At 35.4% G+C, this 20,906-nt stretch overlaps 3 protein-coding genes across 5 annotated transcripts; 1 reads left to right on the top strand and 2 right to left on the bottom strand.

The window, feature by feature from the left end:
• Positions 1 to 569: 569 nt before the first annotated feature.
• Positions 570 to 7,883, top strand: LOC100253336 (ribosome biogenesis regulatory protein homolog). The gene is made up of 8 exons (XM_002281029.5): positions 570 to 1,001; positions 1,905 to 2,055; positions 5,393 to 5,444; positions 5,661 to 5,789; positions 5,949 to 6,066; positions 6,996 to 7,179; positions 7,280 to 7,393; positions 7,559 to 7,883. The coding sequence occupies exons 1-8, from the start codon at positions 907 to 909 to the stop codon at positions 7,709 to 7,711; spliced, it is 996 nt and encodes a 331-aa protein (XP_002281065.1). The 5' UTR covers positions 570 to 906; the 3' UTR covers positions 7,712 to 7,883.
• A 74-nt stretch (positions 7,884 to 7,957) lies between these two features.
• Positions 7,958 to 13,284, bottom strand: LOC100260234 (histone H3-like centromeric protein CENH3). Of its 3 annotated transcripts, none has more exons than XM_010663597.3 (7): positions 13,083 to 13,284; positions 12,969 to 13,009; positions 12,457 to 12,502; positions 12,187 to 12,314; positions 10,764 to 10,838; positions 8,896 to 8,971; positions 7,958 to 8,268 (listed from the first exon to the last, which is right to left on the bottom strand). In XM_010663597.3, exons 1-7 carry the CDS (start codon positions 13,135 to 13,137, stop codon positions 8,213 to 8,215), a joined length of 477 nt encoding a protein of 158 aa, XP_010661899.1. In that variant the 5' UTR covers positions 13,138 to 13,284; the 3' UTR covers positions 7,958 to 8,212. The 3 variants fall into 3 exon arrangements, with proteins under 3 accessions (XP_010661899.1, XP_002281073.1, XP_010661900.1); XM_002281037.4 differs by having other exon boundaries at positions 12,187 to 12,308; positions 13,083 to 13,254; XM_010663598.3 differs by having other exon boundaries at positions 12,187 to 12,305; positions 13,083 to 13,254.
• Positions 13,285 to 14,779: 1,495 nt separating this feature from the next.
• LOC100255153 (rhodanese-like domain-containing protein 4, chloroplastic) lies at positions 14,780 to 19,532 on the bottom strand. The gene is made up of 8 exons (XM_010663599.3): positions 18,475 to 19,532; positions 17,360 to 17,462; positions 17,148 to 17,234; positions 16,217 to 16,291; positions 16,039 to 16,113; positions 15,802 to 15,882; positions 15,483 to 15,683; positions 14,780 to 15,126 (listed from the first exon to the last, which is right to left on the bottom strand). The coding sequence occupies exons 1-8, from the start codon at positions 19,125 to 19,127 to the stop codon at positions 15,079 to 15,081; spliced, it is 1,323 nt and encodes a 440-aa protein (XP_010661901.1). The 5' UTR covers positions 19,128 to 19,532; the 3' UTR covers positions 14,780 to 15,078.
• Between the last annotated feature and the right edge of the window lie 1,374 nt (positions 19,533 to 20,906).

The raw sequence follows: 20,906 nt of genomic DNA, 5'->3' as shown, positions 1-20,906 counted from the left end.
ATTCATATTTAATGTACTAATAAATAAAGTAAAGGGTGAATCATGTCATATTTTTCTAGTTAAAACCTAAAAAGAATTAATTCTAAAATCATTGATTTAACATAAACAAATTTTAAAACCAGTAACACAATTTAAACATGACGACAAAGTAACAACAAAATAATAATATCATATAAATGTACATATTATAATTTCTATGCATTAAACTATATGTTCGACTTATGATTAAAATAAATATACAAAAACATATCATTGTATCATAAAGTAAAACCTAACGCTTTTACATTGCAATTGTCATGGAGAGTAAAATTTTCAATTCATAAACCAAGTTGTCAAACCCTGAGGGGTAGCTCAGTTGGTTCGACCTTGGGTTTGCTCTCCAATGATCACCAGTTCAAGACCCAGTCGTTAACTTCAGGGCCGTTATAAATAAAAAATAAATAAATAAACCAAGTTGCCAGAAAAAATAAAAAATAAAAAAGGAAAAGATATATTAAAAATAATAGTTCAAATAATTCAATATCAAATTAGAATTAAGAAATAAATTAGTACCAATAGTTGTTTGCAACAAGAGTTTAATTAACAAGATTGTAAACAACCACAAGCAATACCATATGCAACCTCTCAATATTGATAAAAAAAATATGTAAAGCAACATTTCACTTTTCTCTCTCTTTATTTGGGGGTATTTCAGTCGAAGAGTCGAAGATGGTTGGTTATATTTGATGTTTTGAGAGGAGAGGAGTTATTCGTAGTTGTACACATATGGGTGTCGTTGTGGGCCTTTCAACCAAATAACCCAACCATTAAACCCCTAAAACCCCAGCGTTGTTGCTCCTTCCTTTCTTCTTCTTCTTCTTGGGGGTTGAACAAAGCCTAATCCAAAGGCAGAGAGGAGGTGCTGGAATGACTGGGATGGATACACAAGAGCATCAGATTGACTTAGGTCACCTTATGGCCTTCGACCCACTTCACCACTTCCCTTCTCCCCCCACTTCCAGGTTAGGGTTTTCCCTGTTTACACCTACTTCTGGACTCTGGATTGGCGGTTTTGGTTTTGTTTTTATTTTTATTTTTCCATTTTTTCTTTCATTTTCTTGCAATTGCTTGGTTCCTAGAGTGATTTAGGTTCGCTGTAGGATTTGTGGGGTTTCATGGAATAGAAACCCTAATCTCAAAACCGCAGTTGCTGGAACTGAATTTGAATGATAGTGGGCCTCAAGTTTACAAATAAGCAATAATTATGGATTACACAGGATTGGGGTTCCAGTTCCAGTCCAATTCTGGCTGCCCACTGCTGCTTAGGACCTTCTATGGGGGCAAAGCTGCTGTTTTGTGTGGTTAATGTTGTTAGGAAGGGAAATAAGGCTATTAGGTCAATGCTATTTGGAGTGTATGCTGGCTAGTTGGATTAGGGCTTCTTATAATAGAGCTTTTCTCTGGGGGTCTTGGAGTGCATTAGAAGATGCTCTAAAAGATAAGTCGAGAAGACTAATTGTAACCCTTTAGGCAAATGACTGAACAGTTATATTTGGCAAACCATTTCTAAGTTTCTCCACCAAGTCCACTTGGTGCTTCTATCTGAATAACTCATTGTAACTTCGTGGCTGATTTAAACTATTTTGTATAATCGGCCATGCAAAAAAAAAAAAAGTGTGCATAACATCCTATTAGCTTGATTATGATCCAAGTGTATAGCTTTGCATTTTGGATCAAGTTTTATGGGTGCTCTTTTGTTCAAAGGATCTTTGTGATTGTTGTTGTTACATATATTGAGATGAGTTTACTGCTTCTATGTCCCTAAACCTATATGTTCTTTGTTGGGTTTTTGGCTATTCAAGACTCCTTGTGAATGTGGTTGGTTTTAGTGGAGCTTACTGTATATAGTTTTTCAATATTGCTAGGGAAGAGCTTGTGAAGGAGTGTTTACAAAAGGGCACTGTGCTAGTCCAGTTAATTGCAGATGCCCTTTTCAACTTACCTTCGACTGAAGACATAGACGGACCCTTAGTCAAGTTGCCTCCACCGATGACAAGATTGCCTAGAGAAAAGCATGTAAGCCTTTGCTTGTTTTAATATGTTATTCCACATATGTTGTTTCTTTTGTTTATATTGCTTCAGAGAATCAGAACTATGTTGCTAATACCACTTGCATTTGTCCTTGATTCCTGCAAGATGTGTTACTCTGCAGAATTGTAAGGAAGGATAGCTTATAACTGGCTCATTGGAACTTTATTCTTTTTATTTGATTTTTATATTGAAATTTAATTGTGTGGGGGCTGCTTTTTCTGCTTCCTAATCTGCCCAAAACTATTTATTGCCCTAGCATACAAACTATGTGAATACTTTTCTTGCACTGGCTGCAAATCCAGGATTTTACTTGAGGGTTGGTCGCTAATTGGTTGTTGTCTTGCCTGAGTATAAGAGTGTTGTGTTAGGCAATCTTGTTATCATACATCTTACTTTATAATCTTGTTGGATGTTCTTGTCCATATCCTTTTTATGAGTGGCTACACCCCCTCAGCACTTTTAGCGAATTCTTTCTAACCAATGTATGCTTGCTTACCTTTTACTTATAAAAGGTAAGCAAAAAAATAAAGGGTAAACAAGACCTTAGAGTTTGGAACAAAGAGGTCCTTTAGCCACATTTTGGCAGTTAAACTTAGAGCTCTAAAGCAGGACCTTAGAGTTTGGAATACAGAGGTTTTTGGTAATGTCTCTACCAAGAAACTTGCTGCTTTATTTCAACTAGGTTTTTGGGATGCAAAGAAAAGGGAAAAGTCTCTCTCTATGGAGGAAAGGGAGGTTAGAAGGAGGGTGGTGGAGGACTTTAAAAATTGGGCAGCTTTGGAGGAAATCTCTTGGAGACAAAAGTCAAGAGAACTTTGGCAATTATCAAAAAAATAAAAATAGAAAATAAAAAAGAGAACTTTGGCTAAAAGAGGGGGATAAGAACGCCAATTTTTTTTTTTTTTCACAAAGTGGCCAATGCTTGAAGAAGAAGAAATTTTTTGGCCAAGTTAAGGGTGAATGGTGTTAATTGAGGAGGCAAAGATTAAAGAAGGTGTGACAAATGCTTTTTGGATGATCCTTTTTGAGTCGAGGGATTGGAAACCAACCATTAGCGGGCTGGCCTTTGCCTCATTGCCTAGCATAGACTCTCATGCCTTGGAGATCCCCTTCTGCTCTATCAAGCTTGAAAGGGGATAAAGCTCCCGATCGGATGACTTTTCCATGACCTTTTGGTAGTTTTGTTGGAATGTGGTGAAAAGGGAAGTGATTGGATTTTTTGCAGAATTCCATGAGTTTCAGACTTTCTAGAGGAGTTTAAATGCCACTTTTATTGTCTTGGTTCCAAAGAAAGGGGGGATAGAAGACCTTAAGGACTTCAGGCCAATTAGCTTTGTAGGAGGCTTATATAAGCTCCTAGCTAAGGTTCTTGCCAACTGCCTCAAGAAGGTGGTGGGTAACTTAGTGTTGGATTTTCAGCATGCCTTTGTGGCAAGGAAACAAATTTTGGGGATGTTGTTTTGATCGCAAATGAAGCCATTGATTCTAGAGTTAGACCCAACTTGAGAGGGGTCATTTATAAGTTGGATATTGAAAAGACCTATGACCATGTAAACTAGAGTTTTATTCTTGCAGTGTTGGAAAAAATAGGTTTTGGCTCCAAGTAAATTAGTTGGATTATATGGTGCATCTCTACAGTTTATTTCTCTGTCTTGGTCAATGGGTCCCCTTTAGGCTTCTTTCAAAGTTCTACGGGTTTAAGACAAGAAGATCTTTTGTCCCTTTACATATTCATCTTGGCAATGGAGGTTCTTTCCCTCATTCTTATGAAGGCAAATAAGGGAGGGTTTATCGATGGCTTTCTAGTAAGGGGAAGAGATGGAGAGGGGGTGGAGGCTTCCCACTTGTTGTTTGCAAACAATACCCTCATTTTTTGTGATGTTAGGAAGAAAAACCTTGAGTACTTGAGTTGGATTCTTATGTGGTTTGAGGCTATGTTAGGATTAAAGATTAACTTGGAGAAAAGTGAGCTCATCCCTATTAGTGAAGTTTTGAACTTAGAGGATCTTGTTGGGGCTTTAGGTTGTAAGGTGGGTGCCCTCCCAACCACCTATTTAGTGCTTTTGTTGGGAGCCCCTTTAAAGTCCTCTAGGGAAAGAATCCAAAAAAAGATTAGCATTGTGGAAGAGACAATATTTTTCAAAAGGTGGAAGGTTGACTATGGTAAAGAGCACTTTGTCCAATTTGTTGATTGACTTCATGTCTCTTTGTGTCATCCTACATAGGGTAGCTACTAGATTGGAAAAGATTCAAAGGAACTTTTTGTGGGGAGGAAGGGCTTTGGAACAAAGGCCGCACTTGGTGAATTGATCTATTGTTCGCTTGAAGAAACAAAAAAGGGGCTTGGGTATCAGAGATTTATCCATCCTGAATGAGGCTTTTTTGGGCAAATGGTCTTGAAGATTTGCAATTGAAAGGAACCCTCTCTGGACACGAGTAATTGTGGGCAAGTATGGACAAGTTGAGGGGGGGTGGAGCACTTAAGAAGTGAGAGAAGGGCACAGTGTGGGGGTGTGGAAGTCAAATCAGAGGTAGCTGAGAAGTTTTTAAGATTAGAACTAAGCTTAAGGTTGGGTCTAGGAATAGGGTGAAGTTCTAGAAGGACAATTGATGTGGGGGTTCATTTTTGAGGGAATCATTTTCGAAGCTATATTCCATAGCTACCTTAAAAGATGCTTGGGTGAGTGACCTTTGGGAGAATGGTAGTTGGAGTCCCAGGTTTACTAGGCAGTTGCATGACTAGGAACTAGAGGTGGAAGCCTTCTTTAGGAGGTTGCCTGCACACCCCATCTCTTTGGAGACTAATGACATTATGGTTTGGTTACCTACAAAGGATGATACTTTTTTTGTTATGTCCTTCTACTTCTCTTTGAAAAATAAGAGAATGGAGTTGTTCCCTTATGACATAGTTTGGAATTCTTAGGTGCGTCCGAGAATTAGCTTTTTTGCTTATGAAGCAACTTGGGTCAAAATTTTGTCTCTAGATCAGCTTAAAAAGAGGGGTTGGAGGATTTCTAATAGATGCTACTTGTGTAAGGAAGAAGAAGAACAAGTGACCATATCCTCATTCATTGTCCGAAAGCTCTTCTTTTGTAGCTGTTGATCTTTGCGCTTTTCGGTATTCAATGAGTGATGCACTCTTTAGTTAGAGAGACCCTTCTAAGTTGGCATGGGTCCTTTGTTGGTAAAAAGAGGAGAAAAGCAGGTTTTTTATTTTTTTTATTTTTTTATACCTATATATAAAAAAAAAAGTTAATGAAGCTGTTTTTAGTTTATTTTATTATATATTCTTGATTTCTTATTTGAAACAATGCTTTGTCAGCTGCCTAAGCCTAAACCACCTACAAAATGGGAGTTGTTTGCCAAAGCTAAAGGTCAGTTCATCTTTGTTATTTTTGTCTCCTCTATGGGCAGTTAAATATTTCATTTTTAAAAGTGTTTTTCTTGAACTCTGTATTTAAATTTTTTTATATCTGGGCTTTCTGGATTGTGTCGAGGCCCTAATCAGCAATATAGTTGTGCTTTCCGTCATAGTTTTCATTGATATAAGGTTAATGAGCTTGGTTGTATTGCTTTGAAATGTATTGCAGGTATAAAGAACCGCAAAAAAGATAAGATTGTTTATGATGAGCAAACTGGTACTTGGAAGCGTCGCCATGGATATGATCGTGTAAATGATGACAAAGATATACCCATTATCGAGGCCAAGATGACCGATGGTACATAATTGATTTTACCATTAGTGCCCTCTTTTTTCCTGTTCCTAGTTAAAAATTCCAATTATTGGAATTCTGTCTGCTTGTTCTCAGGGAAAAACATGTAAGTGTTTCCCAAAAGATAATAAAGGTAAATAATTAATTTAAAATTTTTTGTTGCAGAGCCAGGAGAGGATCCTTTTGTTAAGAGACAAGCAGAAAAGAAGAAACGTGTTGAAAAACATGAGAAGAATCGATTACAGAATCTGAAACAAGCTGCAAAAGTTGGTGCTTTGCCAAGGTTTTTCTCTTTTACTGTTGACATGGTGGATAGAGCAGGAAATTTTTCCTAGTTTTATCACTCATAAGCATCAAATTTAGTCATTCATTGCTAGGAATCCATTCCATGAATCTTTCTGTAGCTTTTGTCTATTTAAAACACTGTCAATCCATTGTGATACATATCATCACATCCAGAGCTTACAACTGTATGATATCCTTGAAGATCCCTTTGTTATGGATGGTCGGCCTTTTCTTTTAACTTTTACATCTGATCTTGTTTTTCTGCAACACAAACATAATATATAGGCATTTAGACTATTTAGCATCCCCTGTTGAGATGAAAATCCTGAAGTTTGAACAGCCCCTGAATTATGTGGTTGAAGCTGTGTGTGCAGGATATAACCTTGTCATACATGGTTCTAATTCCATTGCATATATCAAATAATATGTCAGTATGATGAGAGAACACCAATCATCTGAATATTAATTTAGATTACTCTAGATGGCTGTGTATGCCTTTTTTTACTAGCAATGGGCATGCAACCCCTTCTCTATTTTTGTTCCCTGTATAATTCCAAAAGTCTTGGTAGTTTTTATTTTTAACTAGTGATGGGCTTGCAACCCCTTCTCTATTTTCCTGATCTCAGAGTTCTTATAATTTCTGGTGGGGGCCCATCAGCTGGATGATATAGAATGATAATAGAGGGCTGGATAAATTCATTGTTTGTTTAGTCTTGTTTTGGTGCTCTTATTTGAAGGTCCTTTTCCCCGCTTTTTGAGGTCCCATTCTTAGGATTTTACAAGGCATCAACTCTTATTTTTGTTGTTTAGAGCTTATGCTATATCTGTGTGTGTGTAAAATCCACATGTTAAGAAAGCACACTACAAGCATATTGCAAATGTGGCATCTTGTGCTGCAACTCGAACTGATTGGAAGTCTTTTCCCAGCCACATTCAACTTGCTGCCACAGCCTTACCTATTACTGGAACCCAAGCTGCCCCAAAGAAAGCCAGCAAAAATGAACTTCAGGACATAGCAAGCATGGCTGCTGCCGCAACAGCCAGTGGTGGGAAATTTGACAAGAAGTTGGTTGGAGAAAAACCTGAAAAACATAAAGGAAAGTATCGCAAGGTCTGTGCACATAACTCTGTTACCGTGAATTCTTCAGTTCTTTTTCTTCCTAAATCTTAAGGAATCACTGACTTCACCTTTCCCCCTTGTTTTTGTTTAGTTCCTGCCAGTAGTGGAAGGAACAGGAATTGGATCACAAGAGAAGCAGCAAACTGAAAAAGTTTTGAATAGGCTAATCTCCAAGAATTCCCATGAGATACTCAATGTTGACAAGGTAAGAATGAGCCATTCTATATCCTTTCTTTCCCTTTCTTCCCTCTCAAAGATTAAAGTTTGCATTAGCTTTTGCCAATGAATAATATATTTTTTCTTTTTTTCTTTTTAAATTCAACAAATATAATTTTTGCTAATCACTTGAATTAAATTGTTTGGAAACTAGGCTATTAACATGTACAATGTGAAGAAAGAGAAGAAAAGAAAGAATCAGAGGGGGAAGGATTCATCAACTTCAAGCAAGTTGAAACCGAAGAAGCAGCTCCAGAAGAAGTCGTTAAAGAAAGGAGGATCTTCGAAGAAAGGGAAGTCAAAATGAAAGCCGTGTTTTATGTGACTAATTCTACAACATTTTGTTGGTTAAAAATTTTGCTCATCTGAAAGGAGGGAATGTCTTTCATTTTTGTTAATCACTCAGTTAGGCTGTCCACTTTGTTTTGTTAATCACTTGATATTATTTATGATGATATTTTAAATGCCATTTCAATAAACCTGCCCCTATGGAAGTATACCGAACGTTTATATTTGCATAAAATTTTACAAACATCCCACATAGAGATTCACCTTCACTTCAAAGATAAATTCAGTAACAGATGATTTGAACTTCTTTACAAATGACCTGCAAATTTTTGTGGTAGTGAGAACTCTAGTGATGGTATATAGCTTGAGAGTTGAGAATGCAACCTGCTTCCTAATTCTTAATTCCATATTACAACAGGAAAGGCAATTGCCATAAAAGAAACAATTACAGATTCCATTTTCTGAATGGTACAATCAGTGACAACGGTATTGACTATTGGTGTGGAGCGGTGTAATGCTTTCACCAAGGCTGTCCTTTCCCTCCAATCCGACGTGCCAACTCCCAGTCCTTTTTCACTGAGAAACAACAAAACAGATGAAAGTTTTACTTTAATGATCCTAGAAGAAGACATAATAAAACAGATGAAAGTTCTACTTTTAATGATCCTAAAAGAAGACAAATCTGATTAGCAATTTGGCAAAAGTTCTATACAGATTGAAAATAAAAAGGTATGCCATGACATTGATGAAATGAGATAAGAAATTTTGTGTCCAAATGAATAGAAATTACATACATAAGTCTCATAACGGTAATAATGTGAGTGGGGAAGTTTATGAAATAGCCATGTAGTAAATGAGGATCTTGGGGCCATGCTTTTAAAGTAAAACCATGGTGTATGAAATATGTTGTTCCCTTCTGCAGATAGGAGCAGCATGAACTCCAACAAGGCAAGAACTCAAATAGCCAGGACTCACAAATAGTTCAATGCCAAAGCTAGTAAGAAAAAAATAGAAGATTTCATATGCATTTAGACCCAAATAACAAACATGTGAAATTAGCATTCCCAAAAGAAAAGAAAAAAAAGAGTATTTCGTTATGTTTTCAATATTATTTCATTCATGCAACAAATGAAAGGAGGGAAGATTTTTTTCCTGACCAAGATGATTATGCAAAGTGAAAACATGCAAGTTCCATTAACTTACTTAGTGTTACGCGTTTTGCATGAATTGCACAAAGCATTGCATCTTCAAACAAATGAACCAGATAATCCTCTGCTGCCTACAAAAAGAAAAATGAAAAACCTTTTACTGAAATATTGATTATATCAATCTTCCCATGTCTAATCAAAATGAACCACACAAAAAGCAGGAATTGATTCCACAAATTGCCTTTTTCAGAAATGGTGAATGCTATAGAAATTTCATTCTAACATTTCATGTCAGATGCATAGATCATGTCTTCTAATTTCACTACATTTAGAACCATCTGACATGTGATTGAGTTTTCTTTGCTGGTTAACTCTCAAATTCACTGCAGATAAAATGGCATATTGGGATGAGCACAAGATTTGTTTAGTCATGAAAAGCAAGCTAGTGGATTTCCCCTACATAAAAACTTGACAATGTGAAAGGCAAGGCCATAAAACTTCCATAATTCTGTCAAAAGGTAGTCTGTTGTCAAGAATAAGAATATCTGAATGACATGCTAATGGCTTTCAACGATTCCTAATCCGGTGGGCAGTGGGCCTATATCCGACAATCGAAGATGATTCCAGTAAGCTTGAAGAAAATGTAATGTAATATAAAATCATCCAAGTATTCAATACTCGCAACAATTTGTCTGAAATTTGAGCCCAAAAATGGATTTTGTAAATGTACTAATGATTATCAGTTAACGATCAACTATTTACAAGATAATTATCTCGGATGCTTAGTAGCAGAACTACCGTTTAAGTGCCTGGAACCAACTAGTTTTGATGAGCTACCTCAAACTTGTGTCAACATTTAAAAATCTTCTATTAAGACTTACCAGTCCAGTTCTATTGTGTGGGAAGCAGCATGGAAGAAAATCAGGAGTTTTGAACAACTTATGAGGAGAAACTAGAGTTTGGTCAATCGTTGCTGCATTTGCATGGAAGACCTTGGGTATGTGGACCATATTTGCATCCACTACAAATGGATTCCTGAGCTTGGCTGTTGGCCTTCTCTTCATTGGTGTTTTACTGTTTCATGGGTTCTCCCCTGCTTGATTAGAAAGGTTTTGCTCAGCTGGCATCATGCTTTTGCAGGAGCCAACCGCAAGGTAGTTTTGGAGGTTGATGCCATTATGTCTACTTTGGACCACCTGGAAGCAGTGCAACATTAGGACTTTTGAAGGTGTGGGGCGCTGCTGCTTGGTGGTGAAAGATTTGCTTCCAAACACCTAGTTCTTGTGGTCATATGAAGGAATGGGCTTAAGCCAATCTGCTCTTTCTGGATTTTGTAGACAGTTTGGATATAGGTTAGCTTGTCAAAGGTCTAGATTTTGTATGTGTGCAGCTTGTTTACAGTGTTTGTATATAGGTTCCACTTCTTTTTTGTTTGGCACTTTTAGTAATACATCCTATTTGCCTATTAAAAAAATAAATTCACCAGTCCAAGTAAGTAAAACTTTTAAACACCTGTGGGGTGACGAACAACAGTGCCACTTTCTCAAATGAAATATATGATCCCAAACCAAACTTATGCAGTCATATACAACGGAACTAAACAGATCAGAGCAATCCCAACACCCATTCAAAAACATATGCTGCAATTAGAACAATCTCAAACATACCATGTAGAAACACAAGTACATTTGAAAATTTAATTCTGAAGAATTGAAAATAGGTTCAGCAAGTATAAGAATTGTATAGCTATAGACCATCAGAGATAAGCTTAATAAATAATTTGAAGAAGAGCAAAAACTTGCAAAAATATACAGATGCATGCATGCCCAAATCTACAAAAATAAAACATGATCAGACCTAATTGCATTCATGCATTCAAACAAACAACTCTATCCAGTCACATTAAAATGGAAGTTATGATACCTCCTGAAGTGCTACTAAAGCTTCGGCTGTCCAACGAGAAATTTCTGGAGCAAAAAAGTAGCTAATCTCTCTAACCTATGACAAATGATCAGAACTGTTAGGACCATGTGATCTAAACCTCTCTACAGATCAGATGGGAACAAGCAAACAAGTAAGGAATGGCACAAACAGCAACTTCAACAAGGAACAAAAAATACAATCCATGTTTTAAGTCCCTGGAGCATTTGATAAATTCTACCACTGCTGCACTATAGGCAGTGTGCATAGGTAAGTACTTTGAACTAGTGTAAAGCTTTGCTAACCCCCAATTCATGGATCCTGGTTCTTTCTTAATACTAATTGTAATAAATTGGAAATTATTTAAGGATTGGGGCACAATGTAGAAAAAATAGACCTTAAAAAAATTCATATTTGGAAAACCCAGAACCATAACTCTTAGTTTCTGGACAACAACAATGCACTTATCAACAGTGATTTTTGCATATTCAATAAATAATGCTATTCTCGAAAATCATGGAAAATGAATTCTTTTTGTTTCTCTTTAGTATGCCATTTTCCAGCAAATAGGCTGGAATATCAGCACCATTCAACTCAGGTTATGTCCAACAATCTAAAAAATCTATAGCCTCACCTATCAACATGAATGCATTTCTTTTCTTGATTTGATTATCCACATAAACATGATGAACCTGAGTGTATACAAACTCCAGTTGTTTTTCCAAATAAAAAAGTGAGGCATGTACAACACTCCAAATAATAAAAGAAATAACAGGTACAAATTAATGAATATATCTGTGACAAGGCAAACAAATTCATTTAAAAACCTCCAAAGAAGGAAATAAATCCCCTTTAGCCATTCCTTCTTTTGTCCAAAGAAAATATTGGAAATGTAGAGGTTCCATCAATTTTTCTTTAACTAATTAGTTATCAAATAACAGCTCATAAATCCCAAATCATATAACCATAAGCCATAACAAATTCATCAATTCATATGGTTCTTTTATAGAACAAAATTGTACACAACCTAAAAAGATGTATATCAAGCTTATTCGCACTTGACACCATGCCTTATGTGCAACATCTTTTCGCAAGAGAGTTCAACAAACGGGAAATAAAGGTCTGAATTAAAGGCCTCCAAAAATCAAATCTCTGATATCGAGTTAAATTATTAATTAGCCTAAAAGATTAAATAGTTAAGTAATAAGTCAGCAATGCATACCAAGCTTGCTAATACCTATCAAACATCCAAACCCATAACCCATATTAGTGTGTGCACCTAATGTATGGACAACATTACCACTTGGTCACTATGTTCACTTCATGATTCATGTATACTTTAAAAAAGAAAAAAGAAACACCTGGAAGGCACAGTCAACTACTTCAAATCTATATAGAGGGAGAGAAGAAAGAGGAAGAGGAGTACAGTTCTAATGAAAGGAGCAGCTGGGATTAGTAGATGCGTGGTCTTCTGAAATCGCCGAATCTCCCGAAGAGCCACAGTTCCTGGCCTATAGCGAAAAGGCTTCCTTTGTCCCTGACTCCCTGCTGTACCTAAATATGAATCAAATCATTCCAAACTAAACCTCACCATCATAATCATCATTATCAGTAACAACAACCCAAAAATTTAAACAAAAACACACACACACACACATACATACATATAAACAGTAATAAAATTATAAGAACTCACTTGGTGAAGCATCCGTTGCAGTCCTTGTTGGCCTTCTGGGTGGTGCCTGCAATTCATTATAATTACCGAATCATACACATTTTAGTGATGTTTTCACCACCAAAATCATGCTCTGATAATAAAGAAAATAAATTGAGCAAAACACCAGTCCGATCAAATGTAGGGCCATCAAAGAAAATAAGAAAAAAGAAAAAAAAAACCCACAATGTCCGTTTTTATCCTCCACTATTTAAGCTCCAAAATAGTAAAGCGAATCACAATTATTATGCTCAAATGAGATGACTCCCTTTTCATCAACCAACCAAATTGAAAAGGACCAAAGAAAAAAAAAACAACCAGTTGCTCTCCTTTTCCTAAATTTCCTCAGCTTCCAAACAGAGGGAAATGGAACACAAATAGAACAACACACACACGTCGTCATATCACAGTTTCTCTCCTATTCCTAAATTTTCTCAGCTTCCAAACAGAAGAAAACCAAAAAGAAAGAAAAAGAAGACAAGAGAGATAGGTACCGAACTCGGTCCAGCCGATGCTGGCGAAGCAGGTGTTGCAGCTGCAATCATAGAGAGAGAAAGTTAGGGTTTACACAGTGAAAAGTTCCAGAACGTTCTAGAGAAAGAACTAACCAAATTGCCGCCGGCGGTTTCGGCTTTTACGGGCGAGGTGTTTGGTTCTCGTCATGGTTTCGGAATCTGAGATTCCCCCTGATGATTTTCAGATTTTTGACATTGGAAAACAAATTCTTACTAAAATTTTCCCGCTCGATTTCATTTTGATGTGGCGTCCGCAGTGAAACGCTGCTTTGTGACCACTCGGCCTAGATAAAACGACGTCGTTTCATGGAAAGATAAAAAATTTTGGGTTATTTTCATTGACACCCTAATCTTCGGTATCAATATACTAAACCACCCCATATTTCAAATTTAATGAGTTAACATCCCTATAAATGTATTTCATATATAAATTTAATTTTTAAATACTAGTATTTAAATATTTTTACTTAAAATCTCTCAAAAAAATAAATTTGATAAGTAAAATAAATTTATAGGGGTACTAATTTATAAAATTTAAAATTAATGATGGTTGAGTTTATTTACACTAAACCTCAAGGATCTAAAAAAAAAATGGATTTTGAACAAAAACATAGGATTTTTATGTATCATTCAAGGTGATGATAAAATCCATAGACGTTGCAGTGGACATTATGCACTTGTTACACAATAACCCTCACCAAGCGAAACCAGTGGTTTCTTGGTCATGATCAGCTAAAGCTAAAGTTCCATTAAAGAGCATTTCCACGGGGTAGAACCCATTGAAGTGGCTAATCCCAAGCATATTGTATGTACCTCTGGTGGCACAAATTGCACAGTATCATAAATAGCTATTTCGGGTAGTACCCATCGGCCTCAATAAAATTAATTCAAATTTTATTCTTATTTTTCCAATTATATTTTTGTCTTTTCTTTTCCTACCTTCCTTAAATTACGTACATATATAAAATGGCTGTTAGATTTTTTTTCCCTCGATTCTATTTTTATATTCATATATATATATATATATATATATATATATATTATGGAAAGAAACTATAGAGTAAAGTGTCTACACATTCGAGCAAATTATATTTTAGAAATATAAAAAAGATCTATTAAACGAGTTACAAAAATTCAAGGAAATAATATTTTTGCTTCTCAAATTTTTTTAATCCCTTTCGTGATTTTTATTTTGATGATTTTAATCATTTTGATGAACTCCCATGAATTCTTTTGTGATCAAAATTATTTTTGCAAATTTTAGGGAGAAAGTGAAGAAAAAAAAATCCCCAAGATATAGAACAACGAATTCAGAGACCATTATGGACCCATGGCAAGTGCATGTATAGAAAGTATTCACTTGATTTTGTTTTCTTATGAAAATATTCTTGCAAACCAAACAGCTCCAACTAGCAAGAGAAAATGTGAAAGCAAGATCGCACTGATGAGATTATTTTGAACCCAGGTTTCATGCACTTTTCTGAAGCTACAAGCTCAAAGAAAACAACCATGATGAAGTCTGTAATCAAAATGGGAGAAAAACTTCATCAGCATCAATGTCTGCAATAATTTTCCCGGAAAAGGGTTGCCTTCTCCAAGATAATCCGCTGAATTAATCCATATTTATCAGTTATCACTCCATTATAACAAAAACAACTTTACAAACTTGGAGTTTTTCATTTAAGTTTCCTCCATGGCCTGCATGCCAACTTCAAAATCAAATCCACCCTAAACAAAAGAGTTGTAACTTCTACTGATATACTGAATTTTCAGATGGATTGATCCATGACTGGGAAAGAAATCGTATTTATATTACTATTTAGAAACAAAGGCAGTACAATATCCGGATTTACAAAATCTCCAAAAACTACATTAAGCAAAATGAATAGCATAGGAAGCACACACTAGTAAGCATTCAAACTCTTGGCAGTGTAATATTGTTTTCGGTTCAAGAGGTACAGCTAAGCTTGAGAATGTCACATAACATGAACACAAGTTGCATTACTCACAAAGACGGTTTGGAGATTCCCGCAAATAGCTGATTATTGTGGAAATGTCTACTGTTGGAGATTCCAGTGCAACTGAAACTCTATGGTTGTGAAGGTGTAGGAGATGTCGGTGGCTTGAAATCGGGATACTGCAGCCAAAAGGACCAAGAGAAAGGAAACAGTTTGATCAGAACATAGATGGAAAGGATAAGTTATTTTGCCCAAAAGCTAATGTCTGCTTCAGGATGAGGATATTGCCAAGGGGTTTTTTTCCCCCCTTTTTCTGTTCTTTCCATGGGATTCTTGGATTATCAGCATAACAAGCCTTCAATTATCTGGGCAAGTTCATTACTATATCACATGGAAAAGAACTAGCAATGGTAGCTCAGTGATCTTCACCAAGCAGCAAAAATGTATTAGCCACTTGTAGGTGGCTAATGAACTTCAAATTCCTCAACTGCATGAAAGGGGAAAAAGAAAATCAAAGAATTTATAGAATGCTTACATATGGGTATGGAGATAAAGGTCTTGAAAGGCTGGGAATTGATTCTGCTTGAACTTCTGGTTTGGGGACTGAATTGATTTCTGGTGGTGCAGCTGCCTCTACTTTAGGCTCGGTGCTCGTGGGAGGTTCTGGGGTTGCCACTGCAGGTGCGGGAAGAGAGTTGCCATACGCGGGTGATGGTAGAAGAGCCTTTCCAATATCCTGAATTACCCAGGTAAATTAGAACAGAAAGAGTGAATTTAGAAATATTTGATGGAGACTTTTGGGGTTCTCGAATGAGGAATAGAAATGTTATATAGTTTCCAACAAGTGTGAATACCTTTATCTCATCGACAAAATCTTTAGGGGCAATCTTGGTGGTCAAGAACTCATCAACTTGTTGCAGAGTTTCCTTTCGATCCTGTGAAAAGGGTGACCCTCACAATAAAACAGTTCCACTGAATTGTAGTTGGATGGTGCACATTATGAACATTTTCCACGGCCACAAGGCACCTTCCTTTAAAGAATTTCAAGAAAATAGAAAATCTTAAAGTTCAGAAAAGTACTGCAGACAAACCTCAGCAAATAGGAATTTCTTGCCGACAAACTGCACAATTGCAGCCGAGCCTAAAAGTTGGAGTAGTGTTTCTACCTGAAAAGGTCAACCAAAGGCACCAATGTTGAATTTCTCATTGCAAGCTTTATGTTAAATAAATATCAATAAGCAAGAGACACAAAAGCCAAACAACCCCAACCTCTGAAAATGCCAATAAACCCAATCCAGTAGCTGCTGCCAGTCCAACAGTAAGAGACAGGCCATCTATTCCCTCCTGCACATTTATTTTTATCGTAAATCACATAGAAAAGCTCACTACTAAACCCTAATTTTTAAAAAAGCTGTGATCCTAGTACAAGAGCATAGACTATTATTTATTAGTCACATGAACCTCAGAAAGCCAACATACCCACTCAATCCTAAGTTCATTTGATGATATTAAGAGTTATAACTCATACAAATACAACTTGAAGTGGATACATTAGTATAGAGGCAGGGAGTTTCATGCAAAAGAAACTGAAGAAATAAAATCATTCATAACCTGAGATAGACATGCATTTTTTCACACCTAAAAACTGAGGACACTTGGTCAGACTCCAGAGATCGACTTAACTCGACAAACCAAGTCCAATTTGTGGTCAGTCATGTGAGGCTCGTTTCGACAGTCTAATCTATTTAATACCTATTTGATTGTTCAAGCATAGTCATCATATCAATTTTCCCATGCTCTTTTCATCTTTCTCTTATCCTTATGGCCCTTTCAGTACAAACAATATTTGTCATTTCAAATTCAGTTACTGTTATTCCTTTTATACAACAAGTTGTCTTAGCTGACTTTAGATAACTTTGTGCCATCAGGGGGATGCCTCGTTCATCTAATGAATTCTTTCATTTCTTATAAACCCATTCCTTGAATTGCAACTTGCTTCTCATCCTCATTTAAGAAATACCAATCCAGCATTATTGTTCATCACATTATCTATGATGAAATAGCTGGCTTTAGCACAGTAAGAGAAAAAACCCAGATAGGTACTTTAATATTTCAATCTAACCATAGTTCTTAACAAATCCATGAAGATAAAAAAGAAAAAATTAGAGTCAATAAGCAATCAAAAGACTGAGATACATACTCCAAGTGCATCACTGATAGACTCAGCAAAGTTTCCAAGGTCAAGACTCAATGTTTTCTTTGGCAGTATCCAGGGAAGGCTGCTATTCTGCAATAATACAATGCATCTCAGAGTTTCTGACTATTATAAATGCATCAATGACAATTTCGAGTAGCAATAGATTGCTGTAAAGAATGAAAACATAATAAAACAGAAATGAGAATGGTAAAGACCATCCATCCTCGGGGTCCTTCTGCACCATCTTTTATTGCATAAGCAGCTTTGAATCCATTAACAGCGGCCAACTCAGCAACCATTTCAGAATTCCCATCAAATCTGACATACAGTATAAAGACAGCAACCAAAGCTTCACATGTTAGCTCTAGGAAACAAAGAACTAACCCAAAACTCAAGCTTCATTACCTGATCTACTAGTGAAATTACTGAACATTAGGACCAGGATAAAATGAAAATTTAAAATTGGTTCCAGGTCATGGTAAATGTAATGCTACCATGATTTTATTTTATTTTATTTATTCATTACTTTTATAAACTGTTGGTTTAATCCCATGGTTAATTGAAGACATGGCATCCACATGCTGAACTGGTCAAGCAGCATCCATGTCACAGACCATGAATATTTGAAATAGGCTTTGATGAGATATAACATTTTCAGAAAAGGGAAATTTTCAAAAGAAAATAGGGACAAAAAATGAAGCCTTCATGACTTTGCAGTATTATGAATTGTCCTTGATTTTATTCATGCATTGGCTTTTGTGTTTTTCTATCTGTGGAAACTGATAAATTAGGAAATTGCATGGATTTCTCACTCAGTCACTCATACAGGAATTGGAATATCTAAAATGTCCACATCCAAGAAAGAAATGCTATGCCAAATTTACATGAAGATTCTGGAATTTCTCGTGTCGGAGATAGAACGGTAAATAAATTACAGTACATTTGAGAATTAACCAGAAGCAATATCTGCATGGCCAGAACAAGCCTAAAAATTTCTTAGCCACAAACATAAGACTGCTTGTGTTTGTAAACAACTGGATTTAATTTGGAATTCCAATTCTTATCCTGCTTTATCTTGGGAGTGTGGAATTGATTTTCTTGGATTTGGATTCTATGGAACTTAAATTCAATTCCATATCCACTGCCATTTAAAACAACCAAAATGTGGATATGGAATCGAGGCCACAATCCCAATCCCGATCCCAATTACATGCAACCAAACACAACCAAAGAACGATCCAAATGCCTAAACATCAAATAACTGGCAGGATGAACAATTTCTTCACATTGAATGAGTGAAAAATGATGCAATTTGGATCCAGAGCCTTACTTGTCAAGAATCAACAATGTGGTATTCTCTGGTTCCTTGAACTTCAAAGAAAGCTTCTTCAAGAACGCCTGCTTATCTCCACCTTTACATGGAATCGCCACCGGTTTCTTCCTCAAACCCCTGATATCCGGACTTCCCACTTGCCTAAACTCCACCGGTTCTCTTATATCAAGCAACTGAGCAGTGGCATCATCCCCCAATTTTGCATAAGCATTCCTTGCAGACTCAACCCCCCATGGCTTAGGCTTCTTCAGAAGCTGAGACAACACCAATGGCACCACCAAAATCAAAGCCCCACCAGCCACAACTGCAGGGTTCTCAACCCCAAAGCTGATCACTCTGTCAAGAAACCCATTGGCATCAAACTCAATAATGCCCCCAGAAGTGGAGGTGGTCACTGATTGGTCCAGAGCTTCTTCATATGTCAAAGCTGCGGCAGCCCCAGGGCCGAGTACAGATGAAAGTAGCACCAGACCACCATGAAAACTCCTAGTGAAGCACTCTTGTAGAGCTGGTGGGGTGGTGTTAAAAGTGGCAGAACTTGAGATTTTCAGCGCAGAAACTGCGGGGAGTGATGAGATTTTTCTGGGTTCTGTTCTTCTATCACGAAGAACTGACAGTGGAGTCAAGCCAGCTAAATTAAGGGCCTCCATGGCATAATTCTAAGACCTCAATACAACAAATTGGTATATGGGTTTTCAGAATAATTGATGGGAAGATTTGATAAAGTAAAAAAATATGAGGATTTTGGGTTTCTTTTCTTGTGGAAGATGATGAAGAGGTTTAGCTTGAGAGGGTGCAATCTGGCTGGCCTGTTCTTCGATGGGGCTGGAAAGAACGATGGGAATTTGTCCACGTGGCTATTGAGGATGAGAGTTGGTGACCTCTGATCATGATGGGTTGATGGGTTGATGGTCATGCTCTTGTGTTTGTGTGGCTAGAAAATGTTTTGAGATACGTCGACCATGAAAATTCTACAATAAAAACGCAATGGCCTCCTACAGTACACTGTACTTTAGAGCAGTACAGAGGAAAAGACAAAAAAAAAAAAAAAAAGAGAGAAAGTTATTTGATTAAAAGCCATTGAAACCTAATTTTAGAAATCTAATATAATATTTTTTTATAAAAAATAATTCTCGTTATAAAAATAAATAAATATTTAAAATATTTATATAATTTTATTAAACTTTTTTTTATTATAAGTGAGAAAAAATTATTGAAAATAACATATAAAAAAAAATAGAAAAAGTATCTAATAAAATTTTAAACCAATAAATTTAAACATATTTAATCAAAACTTTAAAAAAGACAAATAAAATTAATCCTATATTTTAAAAAATAAAAATAATAAATTCCCTTAAAAATAAAACATATTCTCTGTGGTATATATTCATTTGTGGTATATATTCATTTGTTTCAATATGTAATGTAAATCGAGAAAAAGGACTGATGTTGCAATCAATCATAAATCTTTTTAAAATTATAATTATTAGAATCTAATATTAGAATTTACTTTACCGACATAAAAGAAATTTCTCTCATGAATTCTCATGATAAAAAAAAGGGAACCATTTATGTATTAATTTTTTAATCAATTTTAATAAAATTTGGCTTTTTTGATTTGAAGAAAGATAGATAATTGGAGTTATGTGATGTGGTGCGTCTTGTGAACCATATCACGTGATCCCACTCTCCATGAGTGGAACAACGCTACAATATCTTCCAACCTTTTTGGACCTATTACTATCTTTGTCACCAAAAATTATGTAACAGTCCTGTCAAATTAATGATTCTCATTGTATGATGTATCCAACTAAATTTCAAAATTATAAAATAACTATGAAAATTTTCAAAATATTTTTTTTTATTCTGCCATCTTTTTCAGATATATTTTCAACATTAGATATTTAAGTCATTGGTAATTATTTTTGAAAGCACTTTTTTTTTATTTAAAAAAAAAGATAAAAAATAAAAACAACTTTTTATTCTTAAAAATAAAAAACATAATATTATTTTAATTATTTTTATTTATTTTTATGACTATTTAAAAATAATAATTATACACAAAAAATAATTAAAATAAAAACTATATATAAAAATTATTTTTAAAACATATTTTTAAAAAATATATAAAACAAGTTAAAAATTTTCAAATTCCCAAAAATAATATTTTTTTCTACAAAATATTAAATAAAATTTTTAAAAACCATTCTCAAAAACCATTTTTAAAAATTGTTCTAAAAAAAAAATTACCCAAAAATCTCAAAATTTTGGAAAATTTTAAGGTTTCTTTTAGCAAAATTTACTTTAAAAAGTTATTTAGCCAAAAATGCATGAAAAAAAAAATCCAAAAACCTCAACTATGATTGCCTAAGTTCACTCAAAGTTCTGAATTGTGTCTAATCTAATATATACTTGTACAAAAGAAATTT

This window comes from Vitis vinifera, chromosome 15 (assembly GCF_030704535.1).
Source record: "Vitis vinifera cultivar Pinot Noir 40024 chromosome 15, ASM3070453v1".
Classification (NCBI taxonomy): Eukaryota; Viridiplantae; Streptophyta; class Magnoliopsida; order Vitales; family Vitaceae; genus Vitis; species Vitis vinifera.
Note: the sequence above shows the minus strand (reverse complement) of the source record. Positions and strands in the feature narration are given on the sequence as shown.